Source organism: Gymnoscopelus microlampas (assembly GCF_963454915.1).
Source record: "Gymnoscopelus microlampas genome assembly, chromosome: 15".
In the NCBI taxonomy this organism is placed as follows: domain Eukaryota; kingdom Metazoa; phylum Chordata; class Actinopteri; order Myctophiformes; family Myctophidae; genus Gymnoscopelus; species Gymnoscopelus microlampas.
This window is the reverse complement of record NC_139952.1, coordinates 20,248,836-20,263,021: the sequence shown is the minus strand read 5'-3', so window position 1 is coordinate 20,263,021 and position 14,186 is coordinate 20,248,836. Positions and strand designations below refer to the sequence as shown.

Below are 14,186 nucleotides of genomic sequence, written 5' to 3'. Positions count from 1 at the left end.
TTTGGTTTGTGTGTTTGCCTCCCAATAGAACGTGACGTATCTGACCTTTCCTTTACATAGTCTTCCTTGACCTTACATCCACATTAAATGCAAGATAAGCTATAGCCAGTGGTGGGAAGTAACTACATGTACTCAAGTACTGTACTTAAGTAAAATTGTTACTTTTACTTTACTGAAGCATTTCCAATTTTTTACATTTTTACTTTTACTCCACTACATGTCATAGTCAAATATTGTACTTTTACTCCACTACAATTTGGATTATTATTATTACAAAACAAACTCATTTAATCGGCTATTTGAAAATAGCCGATCTAAAGCTCATAATGCGTCGCTAATTTGTGAGCTTGTAGATCTGCTATTTTCAAAAGATTGTTTTGTACAGTTGAAAAGAGTACTTTCTACTTTTGGTACTTTAAGTACATTTTGATACCAATACTTTTGTACTTTTACTCAAGTAAATTTAGAATCCCAAACTTTAACTTGCAACAGAATATTTCTACATTGCAGTAGTTAAGTAAAAAAAGGTGAGTACTTTTTCCACCACTGCTTGTTAGGTGCTGAATGTCTTGTCTCACAAATCTGTGGCCTAAAAGTTCCCGAGTTAGTTGCTGTGCAGGTGCAGAGCCGTATAAGAGAGTTATGATACTAACGTTAACTCCCATTTGTAAGAATGGAATGCGGAAGTGCTCTGCCTATCTCAATGATATAGTTCCAATGTTTGGAACTATAGTGGCGAGATCAAAGCGTGACGTTACTCTCTCTTCTACACTCTGTGCAGGTGCAGAGAGCATCATCATGCTATGGGCGTGGCTCTGAGCTGTCCATCAGCATTCAGTCCTGTTTAGACTTCAGTAACAGTTCAGTTCAGGGGTCAGCGGAGGCCGTGTTGCAGTCAGTGTGTTCTTGCCAATTTGTTGTTTTAATCACTTTCCATTTTAAATTAAGAATGGTGAGTGACACTCTTTTAACACTTTTACGCTGATCACAGCATGCACGTCATGTTTCGGCTCGATTGATCGATGATAGATGACGATCGGTCGATTTTTTTTTGGCATGTTTTGTTCGGCGTTGTGAACGATCGTAGACTTGATAACTTCTGAGCTCACTGTAGTTACATGTTTCATGTAAACAGATGGCATAAAATTACAAAACATCCGTTTGGCTATGTTTTATACCGTATTAAAGGTGAATTTAGCCGATGTATATGGTTTTGTTTGGTCAGATTAGGAGGATTGGCTTCCAATCAAGTGCTAAAAGGCCTCATTTATGTTTCGTTCGTATGATGGTGTCGCTCAGTAAAAGTGTCAGATCTACAAGCGCAGAACTCCTGGCATCCAGACGCATGGTGAGCTTGTAGATCTGCTCTTTTTGACGAGAGACCGCCGTACGATGGATTATAAATCTTGCTAAAAAAAAACGCGGGGGGATGAGACGTACCTCATCCTGCCACTTTATTGTGATTTAGCATGAATGTTGTTCGAAAATACAACTCTAATGCATCTTATTTGACTGATATGTGATCATATTTTGTGAACACTGGTCCTAAAGGCCAGAAATCTGACAATTAACTACATTTTCCAACTTGATTTTTGTGGACACAGATGCAATGGTGTAAAGTAACTAAGTTTTGAGGTATTATTTTCAAAAGATTTGACAACTTCAACTTACATTTTGATACCAATACTTTTGTCATTTTGAATTCGGACTTTTACTTGTAACAGAGTATTTCTACGTTGCAGTATTGATACTTTAACTTAAAGTAAAACATTTGATTACTTTTTCCACCACTTTACAGATGGGATATATCTAAATTACGTGAATGTTTTGGTTGTAGCTTATACATTTTTAGACGAATTGCGTATCTTTTAACGTTATCCTTAGAAAACAACCCCACTGGGCCTATATAGCTATAGGCCCAGTGGGGTATATAGCGGAGTGAGAGGTTCTTTATGGAGCTACACTGGGCCCTAATAGTTATACTAGGCAATGCATCCTTGCCCATGCATTCTCTTCTCATGGTTTAGTATTGAAGCTGCATAGTTTTCTGTTTTAGTGCATGGTAGGTTCAGTTAAGTTCTACCAGTGGTGGAAAGTAAGTACAATTTTGAGGTACTTTTACTTTACTGGAATATTTCCATTTTTTTTAATACTTTTACTCCATTACATCTCATAGTCAAATATTGTACTTTTTACTCCACTACAATTATTAGAAAACTTAACTTTTATTTACGTTGTAGATTTGGATCATTATTACAAAACATATAACTTAGGCCTATTTAAACTTTTTTATAGCCGATCTACAAGCTCAACGTGTTGTGAGCTTGTAGACCTTCTATTTTCAAAAGATTTTAAAACATTTTATACATAATACCTTGTGAAACAGGACATTCTGCATAATGAGTACTTTTACTCAAGTAAATTGATTATCTGACTTTTAGTCCAAGTGTTTCTACATTGCTATATTCATACTTTTACTTAATTAAAAAAAAAATAGTTTTGCCACCACTGAGTTCTACTAAATGAAATGTATATGGCTAGATAGATTAGTATTCCCCTTTAGATGTAATACTTGTGAACTTGTTGGCTGACAATAGGGATATATATGCCCTTGAATGTCATTTTGCTAATGGATGTAAACTACTAATGGAATTGGTAGAATATATTCTGCTGTCAAATATCAAAGAATTTAAGTGCCACTCTTTCTTTTGCCAACAGTCACTTAACTCACTTCATTGTTCTTATTTTAATGCCTTCCGAATCCAGAGTCAAAGAGGTCGCTATCGCTATCAGACTTCACCTTCAGTGAAGATGTCGAACGGCTTCATTCTACCTGAGGGCAAGCTGACCCCCAACACACTGTTTGTCGGAGGGATTAACGTAATCAATCCAAAGGTGGGTTGGATCTGATGTGTGTGGATGGTGTCTTTACATTTGAGTTACATAGATAAGCTGAAGATTTGATCTGGAACAACATAACGGCAGGGGTGGGTTCAGTGTCTATCACTCAAGGGCACTTCAACAGGATAAACTGTATAGTTGTAGGGATTAAACATGCGATCTTGCTGTTGATGGGATAATACCCACTTAAGACTATATCAGTGGTAGGCCTGTGGGCCAGAACTGGCCCACCAGCGGTAATAACTGATTCGGCAAATGATTTTGTAAATAATTTACAACAGCTGACCAGGTAAGATATGGACAGCAATAGCTTTGGATTGATGAAACGGGGTGGTCGGATGAACAAATAGTTCTATTTTCCATTCTTTGAATGTTATGTTTTCACTGTCAACTTTCCTCTTGAGACTTTTAGATGAAAAACTATACATTGTTTCTTTCTGTTCTAAGAGACCTTGAGTCATGAAAGAGCTCTTTTTTGAAAATGAGTATGACTCTCTGTCTCCAGATAAATGTTCTTTTGAAACCTTTTGATGAACTAAATATCCTCTTAAGTGCCACATCCAAGGAGGCCTGCACAAAAAAAGTACCGCCAGGGGTCCTTGGGGTTATGTATATGTGTTAATATAGAGTCAGAATAATTTTAACCACTTTAACCTTATATACTTTGACCATTAAAAAATCGTGAAAAATGTTGCGAATCTTTGAATATGTTTTTTAAAGCGAACATTTGAAAATACAATTTTTGCTTCTGGGGTGGTCCCTGAAACAAAATATTTTGACATGGGGGTCCGCGGCCAAATATATATCATTTTGGGGGTCCTTGACATGAAAAAGTTTGAGAACCACTGGCTTAGCAAACATTAAGCCTGAGGCCAATCCTACTTGCCGACACCTGCTCTATATATTTAGTTGATCAGGGTCCCCTAGGGCTCTATTTTTCTCTCTGTAGCAAATCTCTTTGCAGAAAATAGTCGATCTGCAAGCTCACGACACAAGTTTGTAGATCAGCTATTTTCACCAAATGTGGGGAATCTGGGGATGCTAAGGATGCTTCATGATACTTGATACTTTGACAGTTAAACTACAGGTTTTGCTGCCTTCAGTTAACCCACTTATAATGTATTATTTATTTGTTAATTTGTGGTATTTTCAGGTGGAAGAACAGGAAATCCGTGACTTCTTCAAAAGGTTCGGCCTGATCAGGGAGGTCAAACTTATCACTTACCGGGGAGGGCCCTTCAAAGGGTGAGCATTACATTTTGCATGCGCCAAAGAATTGGGGCTGAATAAATACCTGACAATCGGAATGCTGAAAGATAAAGACAGTTTTGGCCATGCATGCAACAGAAATAAGTAAGGATAAAGTAATGTTTACAATTACATAAAATAAATGATGTGATTATTAAAGCTGTGTCTGTGTGTTAGTATATCCTTCAGTTATTTATTTCATTAGATTTTTATCAGCACTGATGTCAAATTGTTGGTCTCTTTCTCAAGATATGGGTTTGTATACTTTGACGAAGATGTCGACATCCCAAAGATTGCTGAGGTAAGTATCACTTACAGTATCCCTCTGGAGTTACTGTTTGGTTTGTTTATATGTTCTAACACCTCCTCTGTATGCTCTTTACCACAGCAACCAGTTAATTTTAATGGAAGGAAACTCAAGCTGGGCCCTGCCATCATGAAAGAGAGGACCTCTCGTATGTACATTACTGAAATCTTAATGTGGACATCAGTCTTTTTATTTGATCTTCCCCAAACAATTTGGCATTTTATTTATAGGTCGACAGCAGAATTTGGTTTGCAAACCTGCAGATTTTAACACTGAGCATATTGTCTGTTTTCTGGTGGCTTATTTGCAAGATTTGAGATCTAAGCATATGTCTTAAGATAAAGCTTTATTATTCATAATTCCCCAAGCGAAAAATAATACAACTATTCTAAAAAAAAAACACCTGGGAAAAAGCTCAGTGTCGGTACATGACTTATTTCGTCTGGGTGGTTTTCAAGTAAAACAGTAGCCCACCACAGAGGCCTACGTTCGCTTCCCAGCAGCAGTGCCTCTGGCTTGGCTGGACGCTTCAACAAACACAATTGTCTGTGTGTTCACGGGAGGAAAGCCAGTAGGGAATTGTGTCCTTGTCACTGCACTGCACTAACTCCTACTGGTTGTTCAGGGTAACTCTGGAGTGGGGAGGGGAACTGGGCAAGATTGTGTGAATCTCTGCACGCAATATACTTTCCCGGTGAAAATGCTCACTTTCAGGTGAAAGGAAGCGTCTGGGAACTCCCTTGTGTATCGGAGGAGACGTGGTTGTCTAGACTCTCCCACTCCTTACACTCCCAACAGTTGCAGCGACAGGGACCACACTACACACAGGGGGAACTGCCGGTATCTAAAATGGGGAAGAAAATGAAAATAACAAAAAGAAAGAAAGAGGACAAGGCATTGGTAATCAAGACAGAGTATTTGTATGCAGTATTTAGCAAATCCATGTGTCTATATATGCTATTTTGTCCTGTTTTGGCACTAGGTTCCATGCAGTCACGTATGTATCGCCAGTCTTCTTGGATTAGCCCACCCCAGTACATCTACTGCAGCTGCTGCTCTCCTATGGGAGGGGGTGTGGCTCCACCCTCGCCTATGGTCGGGGGTTACAGTCAGGTACACACCATACACTCGGCACGCTATAAGTAACCTCTCTTAAATTGATACGCTTATAATTCATAATATTTGGAGAGAACCTAGAGGGGCGAATATGGGCATGTCATTGTGGGTGACACACTGGCAATATACAGTATGATTAATAAGCTAAAACTGCCTGTGCATGACAAACGTTCTGTGCTGCGGATTTACACATACATTGATGAAACGGTTGGTCCTGGGCCAAGGAAGAACTGATTAACTTTTCACCAAAATTTGTCAAAAGGGGACATAACCTGTCACAAGAATGCATATAACACTATACAGTACTTTCCAAAAAATATTATATGGGGCCCAGATTGAACTGATTAATTAGTCATATGTGTGACTGTGATCATGACGCTACAGAATATTGTCCAAAAGGGGACGTGGCCAACAGCACTGCAACACCTTGTAGACAAATTGCCACCTTGATCTGTGCTCTGCCGAGCACATTTTCTGTAAAGTGGTGTTCTGGATTTAAAGACATTATGAAATGTGCATGTTGAGTTTCTAGGATGTGAATGTTTAAATAGTACATTTCAGTGGAATCAGTAAAATGATCATTGTCCAAATTGGGTCAAAGTTCAATGATATAAACTTGTACTGCTATTCAAAGCGTTTCACCAAATGTACTGGAATCCTAGAAATGTCAAAATGGGGCTTAAGTGATCCGTAACCATGCTACTAGCCACTCCTCTTAAAGGAGTCCTATTATAAAATATAGACTGATTTTCCTTTGCCCATTCAATACATAAACTCAGTAGCACTTTATCTAATTGACAGGAAAATATGAAATATGTTGTGGTTATTTTTCTAGTTACTTGGTTTCTTGGTTTGTCTCAGTGCTCCCCAAGTGTTCCAACCAATCAGCTTCTGTTGCATCCCATCCCTTGGTCAGACTCACTGGTTCCAGCTATGCTAATCCTAGTTGTCAGGCAGCAAATAGATCTTTACATGGCCTTCCAAAATATAAAGACTAAAATATAAAACTAAAAAGACTAAAGACTAAAAATATGATTTCCAGCCAGTAGGCCTTTTTCATGGCAGCCATATTGACATACAGTTGTGTAATGTTGGGTTCGGTGTCACCAGTGATACTAAATAAGGATGCATGTAATTCAGGACAGAGTCGGTGCCCTACAGTATTATGGTGGTTGCATTCTTATCATAATTTTATGTAGTAGAACTTCCCAGTTTAGGATTTTCATATGTACTCTACCTGAACAGTGCATCCAAGGGACAAATCAACTGAATCTGATCTGACGTTGAAATCTGTGAGCTATTCAGAGAATATTGTTTGTGGATTCCTCTACTTGAAACCAGCCAAGTGTTTTTTTTTCCTTGCCATTATCGCTGTGACCTCTAGTCCTCTCTGAAAGATGATGGATGGGGAGGTGGTCGCTGTGATCTCCCAACATCTGCTCAGCAACAACAGCTCGCCACATAAAACACTGCTTGATCCCCACACAGAGATGTTGATGTTTCTCCTTTCCCTAGCCCTACTCCTACTCCAGCCTTCCGGTCATGATCCCACAGATGCCCATGAGCTATGCGCCGAGCTATGCACAAAACGCCTACAATCTCCAGGTACACACACACGGTGAACATAAGCATACACTTTACAAGTCTCTAAATCATTTGCTCAATAGAGACTGAGAACAATCTCACAGCTTTTTGTTGCTTTAACTGTGAGGAAACAGGAAAAAAAATAGTATTTTTTGCAGAACCAAATCTTTAGAGCGGTCTTTCATATCGGGGTGGGGATATAATTGGTTTTCAAAGCATTTGGTGTAGATTGGACTAGAGGACCCATGACTGATTTCCATTGGCAGTTCAATTTGAATTGAACAATCAATCTTAATTCATACTCTCATCCTAAACCTAAAGCTCCTTGAAAAGTAAAAGTCCTGATTTTACAGGATTTGACCCCTTTCTATCATTGAGCAGACATTTGGTCACACTCATACTCATCGATCCTAGCTGATCTCCTGGTATTGCAGGTGGAGATCATAATGTTTTAATGGCACATACAAAGTTTGAGAACCCCTGCCCTAGACTGGTTTACACACCACCTCCACCCAGTGGCCCCTCCCTGTGCACATATAAGCATGTCAAATGAGTCTGTGTTTTTATCTGTCTGACCTTTGACGCCCTCCCTCTGTCCCCCACAGTACGCTGCACCTCACTGGCCTGGAGAACAGAGGACACGGCTCATCAATCAGGTAACTCTTCACTATGTAGGTAACAGTAGTAATCCCAAAAGTGACGCAAGTTTGGGCAGTAGCCAAGTGCAATTATGCAAGTTTTGCCTATGCGGTAGAGATGCGCGGATCGGCTCTGATGTCACCCAAATCTGCTTGTATAGATGATAATCCTCCGGCTCAAATAAACGATTTCTCTGATATATATACTGTAGATCTGCACCCGCCCATTACCAGCATGTACATAAATTAGGTAATTTTAAAGAGAATAAAGAAAGAAAATAAGTAGTTGAACTTAATAATTGTCCAAGAACAGCAAAACTATATCAACAATCTGTTATCAAAACTCTCACTGTATAATCCAAGTGTCTAGTTTTCAGTCGTGTGCTCAGTATTTCAAACACAGCATTTACAGTGTATTGAAAGGTAACACATTTTTATTCCAAATATCATCAGCTGTGTTTAGCCTGCATTACTCATGGCATGGCCACTAGATGGCATTGGTTGACCATCTGTACCGTCCTTGTGTTGCCTGGAGCAGAGCATCTCAAATGGTTTCACACTAGGGCCTGCATTTTTGCATTGACCAGAAACTCTCAACCAGGCATCTGCAATATTGCATAACACAATATTTAAATTCAATATTGGCATTGTTTTTTTCTTTTGTTTTATGGTTTAACCTCCCTAGTTAAACCCTAATTAAGCATAGTTGCTCAGCATGATTAACTGACTATACATATTTTTTAGATCACAGTTTCTGTATGTTGACACCCTCATTTTATTATGTTTTGCAGAACTATGCGGACTGTGGAGTTCAGACTGTGCTGACTCTGCTGTAGTCCGTAGACCCTGACCCCTCTGCCAGGTAGAGTACTAACCCAGTCCCTGCTGTCCTGTTGTCCACCATCACCTTGCGCTCTTACTACTCACTGTATAACGATGATGTTACAAAGAAATCTTCCCTCAATTGACAGCGTCATGCGATGAATTATAAATTAGGCTTAAAAGAGTAGTTCACCCAAAAAATTACTTATTTTCTATCAATTACACACCCTATGAAGCCTTGAATAAATGGAGATTTTTTTGTTTTTGTCACATTCCTAAGCCAATAATTGGCTATCCTATTGACTATTCTCCTCTTATTGATATGCACATGAGCATATACGTGTACATATGCATGTACACGTAGATTCCCATGTGCGACGTGCGTATATGATGGATGGATGAATAGGTAGGTAGAGAGGACAAAAATGGAAAAGTGTTAAGCACTATGTGCTTTGTGCTTTGACGTATTCTCTCTGTCCTCACTTGCTCCTCCAACAGGAATGGCTTCATTGAGTAGTGGATCGAGAAGTGGATATAACCGTGGCATTTTTGGATTTCCGGAGACCCCTCTTCTCTCTTCCTTCCCCCTCCTCCTCCTTGGCTTGTGAGACCACGTCTCAACACACTGATGCGGGTGGGCGGTGTGTGCCGTGCACTTTACCCACATCTATCAACTGTCACGGTTCGAAGCTCTTTTAAAACCCATGGCCACAAGGGGGCAGGGAAGAGAGCCACGGAGGTATCGTCTCTCCCTGAGCATGCAGTCTAATGGACAGGTTACTTTATTTTCCTCCTCCTTTTCTTTGTGGCAAATTATCCCAAATGGGAAAAGAGACTTTTAAAGCTCACTTTTGTATTTAATTTGTATTTGACATTTTAGTATTTATGTTGGAATTCTTCTTTTAAATGTGGGTTGTCTTGGGTTTTTCCTGTCCTCTGCGAGAGCTCTCCGTACTGTACATAGAAGTATTAATTATATATACACTGTAGTAGTGATGCTGTGAGGGCAGCTTATGCCTTTTGCCACCGGTGTCAAACTGATCTTAATCTTGGTCAAATTTATGCAATACCAAATAGTATTTCACAATGCACTGATTGTGTTTTTTGCAACTGGTGTTTCTCCTACCAAAAGAATGTATTAGGTCTCCTACCAAAAGAATGTATTAGGTCTCCTACAAAAGAATGTATTAGGTCACACTGTATTAGGAAAATCACTGTATGTTTTCACAATTGGCTGTTGGTCCACGTTTTATACATCATTTGCCCTAATGGACTACTGTGGAAAAGAGCCTTTACCGCCACTTTGCCAATTAAGTATTGAGAAGATGTTCTAGCTGATAATTTTAGATCTTCACTTAAAAAAACACCTAATTTCTTGTTTCTCATTTGTTTGTTTTGCACTTTGAAGTTCACTTAAAATAAGTAATTTTGTTTGTTTGTTGTTTGATTTAATGTCACCATGGTTTTACGATAAGCATTTTACTGTTTATAAAAGGTTGACAATTGTTATATTTGTACTTGAGTCTACAAAGTTGGCCCTTCTAAATTCATTAATATGAAAATGTAATGTAAATAGTTAAATTCATGCTTTATCCTAGCTGTAAGCAACTCTTAGATGCTATTTTTGCTATCTGGCATCTAGAGTTGTAATATCAACCCTTCCCGTACAGCTGCAATGTTGGCGAGTTTAACGTCGTTTATTACAATCAGATCTGACTTTTCTGTTAGAATGAATGGGCTGTCAAGGGTTGGTATTGCAACTCTAGATGCCAGATATCAAAAAATAGCATGGAAGGGTACCCCCTTCAAGTCACCTTTTGACGTTTGGTCAAGAATCACAATATGACTTTTGGGGAGTGAGACAGCGCTGCAACCTGCTTGCGTATGATGTATAGTATATACTATACTTCAGGGTTTGTTTTATAATGGTTCTAGTTGAGATGTTGAAACTGTAATTCATATGGCTGTGTTCAGAGATTGGTGTGTCCTTTCACTGTTAAAGTTGGGTGCCCCTGTTTAACATTGTAAATTAAATTTAAAAAAGAATGTTGAATTTCAATCTTGTGCAGGATTCATTTGTGAATGGGCCGTTTTCTTGTGGCTTATTATGTCTTGGGATATCCAGAGACATGTTCATGCTGCTTTCTCTTTTGTTTCAATTTAACCATTTTCAAATCCAGACTGTTTGCGTCTATACAGGTAGGCTACAGGCATGTAACTCTGTACAGGTAGGCTACAGGCATGTAACTCTGTAGACACTTTGGTAATATCTGAATAGGTTATATACCTGGCTCTTGTACTTAATTTCCATTTCTGCATCAATAAGAAAAAAACGAGGAATGACCATCTGTGGCAAGGAATATCTGGCACCAATAATTGTATGTTCATTAGCATAGAAGTTAGACACAAAACAGTGTCTCTGATGTGTGGTTTTTGGTCACGAGGAGGTAGACTGGTCCTCCTTGGTAACAAGGCCTGCTGTCTCTTCACCACATTTTGTTTTTTTGCCATCTCAGTCGCAGGCCTGGTTGGTGTGACAGAGTTCCCCAGGGGGCCATGTCCCACCCACACACCAACCCCGTCAGACGTTCTTTAATTATGGATGAATTTAGATGGGTTGATATTTTAGAAATAAAGAGGAAAACAAACCTACAATCCTATAGTCAAACCACTATAACAAACCCTAAAAGTAGGGATACGCTTGTGATGCGTGTAACAAAATGACCTTTTCCTCATTTTACCTCTGAATCTGAAGACCCTAAACTATGGTGTAAGGCAGAGATTAATTGGGGAAGGCATAGGAACGAGCCAGACAACTTGTCACGGTTTGATTGCCAGCAGCCTGGTTTCTCTCCACTCCTGCCTCTTGTTTCCAGGCAGTAGCGAGGGAGGAGAGAGAGAGGATGAGCAGAGTAGAGTAGACCACCCTGCAATGTTGCCATGTCTTGTCTTATTATAAGCGACTTTGGACTTGTTATTCTCTAAAGTTGCTTGTAAATATCGGTAGTTCCGGGTTAAGGTTTTCTGGGCTTGTTTTAACATTTAAACCTCCATACCAGGTTTAAAAGTTTTATATATGTGTATATATATATATATATAAAATGTTTAATTTTTTTTCAAGAAATTCGTTTGAAAATAGCAGATCTACTAGTAGATCTTGTAGATTTTCAAATAGCCAATACTGGTATTGGTCTGTTTAAAGCGCTCACTTTTGGGCTTCTTTTCATAGAGCTGGTTTGCTTGTTTCTCTCACAGAATGTGGCAACACTGCACACCGGTTGAGAGTGGGGTAGAGACAGTAGAGGGAGCGAGTGTTTCATCACGCTGACAGAGCCGCATGTCGCGTTGCCTACACAATATACTTAGCAGTAAAACATTTCCTTAAGGAAGATTACAGTGTTTCCCCCTAAGATCACAACATGACTTCTTTCTCCCGTGCGCCACACAGACACACAAACACACACCACCACACCAGGCGTGCGTGATGATGTCCAAACTCCAGAGGTTTGACAGGAGGACCAGACATTAACAAGAGTCGCATCACAGAGCAACTGATTCAAGTTTCCAGAATCCAGCACATAAAGGACCTGATCGACTCAAGTCAACGACTGGTGAGTTATTATTATTATTATTATTATTATTACTATTTAATATACAGACCGATGGGATGAGTGGCTGCAAGTGTGGTGGGAAATGTACGGTAAAACACGTTAAAAGCCTGTTGATCATAGTATCCTAATATATAATCAACCTGATGATATACAGATATAGGCTACAGCTGCGTTATTTTTGTGGCATTTTTCGTACGCAGAATGCAATGTATTCCAAATTCCCAATGTGCGCCAGATGTGCGCCAGACCTTTGAAAATATTAGCCTACAATATACAAATGAAAATGGTCAAAAAGTTACAAGAATATGACAAAAGTTGAATAGCCTAATCTGTTTTAACGAGGTTAGAAGAACTATGTGAGAGTCTGGGGGGGAAAGGAAAGGATGAACATGAACCCCATTTAGGTCAAGGTTCAGAGACGCCGTGTCTCGCGATGCGATCGACAACCTTCTGATTTATATAGGGATGGAGGATCGTTGATACTCCGGCGTCCTGTTATCTGTCTTTGGGTATATAGGCGACTGCAGCGGTTCTACCAGTGGGGTCCGGCGACCCCCAGGGGTCCTTGAGGGAGTTCCAGGGGGTCCCCAGCTAAATGATAGATAGTTAGGAACTAAATGTACAAATGGAACCAAATGAACCCTTATGGGTCTGTAACTCAGAAAGTTCCATTCGTACACTCTCAGAGTTAAATGAACATTGATTTTACAATAGAAATTGGGGTCCCAGAGATAGAAATGCCATTAAATGGGGGTCTGTAGCCTAATGCATGTGAAACTAGGGGTCCTTGAAATTGAAATGTTCAAAATCACTGCTAGAGACAAAAAATCTTCTCTTATGGGGGTCCTTGGCATATTTTTTCAAATGGGGTCCGCGGGCTAATAAGTGTCAATTTGGGGGTCCTTGACATGAAAAAGTTTGAGAACCACTGGGCTACTGTATACAGCCCCTAGTACTGAGTCAGAGGTTGAAGTGAACTGAAGATATGCATGACAGCCCATTAAATGTGCCAGGCTGGGATGGGAAGAGCGATGGAGAGAAGATGATGTGAGTGCAAGACTAAGAGAGCGATCTGGTGCGTAAGCGTCCTGTCACCTGTCATATCAATCATCTCCCGTCCACTAGGTCATGACCTCCTCAGTACCACGTGGCGACGTGGAAGAAGTGATGTTGATATAAAATACGTGGTAATTAATCACTTAATGGCTACACAGTAAAAAATCCTGTTACTTTATCCATTTGTAAGTCGTCAAATTAAGCTAATGTCTGACCAGACAGACACGTGGATCTGTAAAGGCGTCCACTCCTCTCTCCACAGACAGCAGGCTTTCCTTTGTTCAAAGGATAAGTGCGCTGTTTATAGGGAAAGTGGGTTATGCGCGGAGCTGTGCGACAGAGCAATACATCAATGTCATCATTTGTTTTTACCCTCTCTCTCCTTGCAGACCCATTAGAACACCGTTTGAGGTGAGCTACTTTGTTTCTTGGGGAGTAGGGGATCTCACCTCCCCTCCGAGCAACTTGACGCGCTCCCAGTGCGCTCTCCTCTCTCCCGTCTCTCCATCGCTCACCCAGAACCCTATTTTCTTCCTCTCTCGTCATCCACTTCTATATTTAGTGCCTAATATTCTCATCCCGGTGCCCATCTCCTTGCTCTCCCTCTGCGGCAGATGAATTGCTTTCCCACCCAACAAAGGAAACAACAAACGAAAGGAGAGAGGGGTAGAGAGAAAAGGAGGAGTGGAGAAGAGAGGAGCAGAGCCGCGGCGGCAACGCGCAGCAGACGGATTATCCTCGTGTGTAATCCGCGCTTGGTTGCGCTGTCAGTCCAAAACTGTTCTTTACAAGAGCCTCTAATGAGAAACCTTCTCTTCACCCAGTCTATCTGCCCTATCCTTCCCGTTGCCTTCCTTTAATCGCCCCCCCCCTTAATGGATTTTGTGCTGTATGCTGCTAGGC

At 40.2% G+C, this 14,186-nt stretch overlaps 1 protein-coding gene across 1 annotated transcript; it reads left to right on the top strand.

Moving 5' to 3' along the window:
• Window positions 1-2,059: 2,059 nt before the first annotated feature.
• dazl (deleted in azoospermia-like) lies at window positions 2,060-8,630 on the top strand (the record flags this gene model as incomplete). The annotated part of the gene is made up of 9 exons (XM_084080379.1): window positions 2,060-2,095; window positions 2,767-2,895; window positions 4,055-4,146; window positions 4,399-4,450; window positions 4,538-4,604; window positions 5,439-5,569; window positions 7,088-7,177; window positions 7,762-7,812; window positions 8,586-8,630. 9 exons carry the CDS (start codon window positions 2,060-2,062, stop codon window positions 8,628-8,630), a joined length of 693 nt encoding a protein of 230 aa, XP_083936505.1.
• Window positions 8,631-14,186: the final 5,556 nt, after the last annotated feature.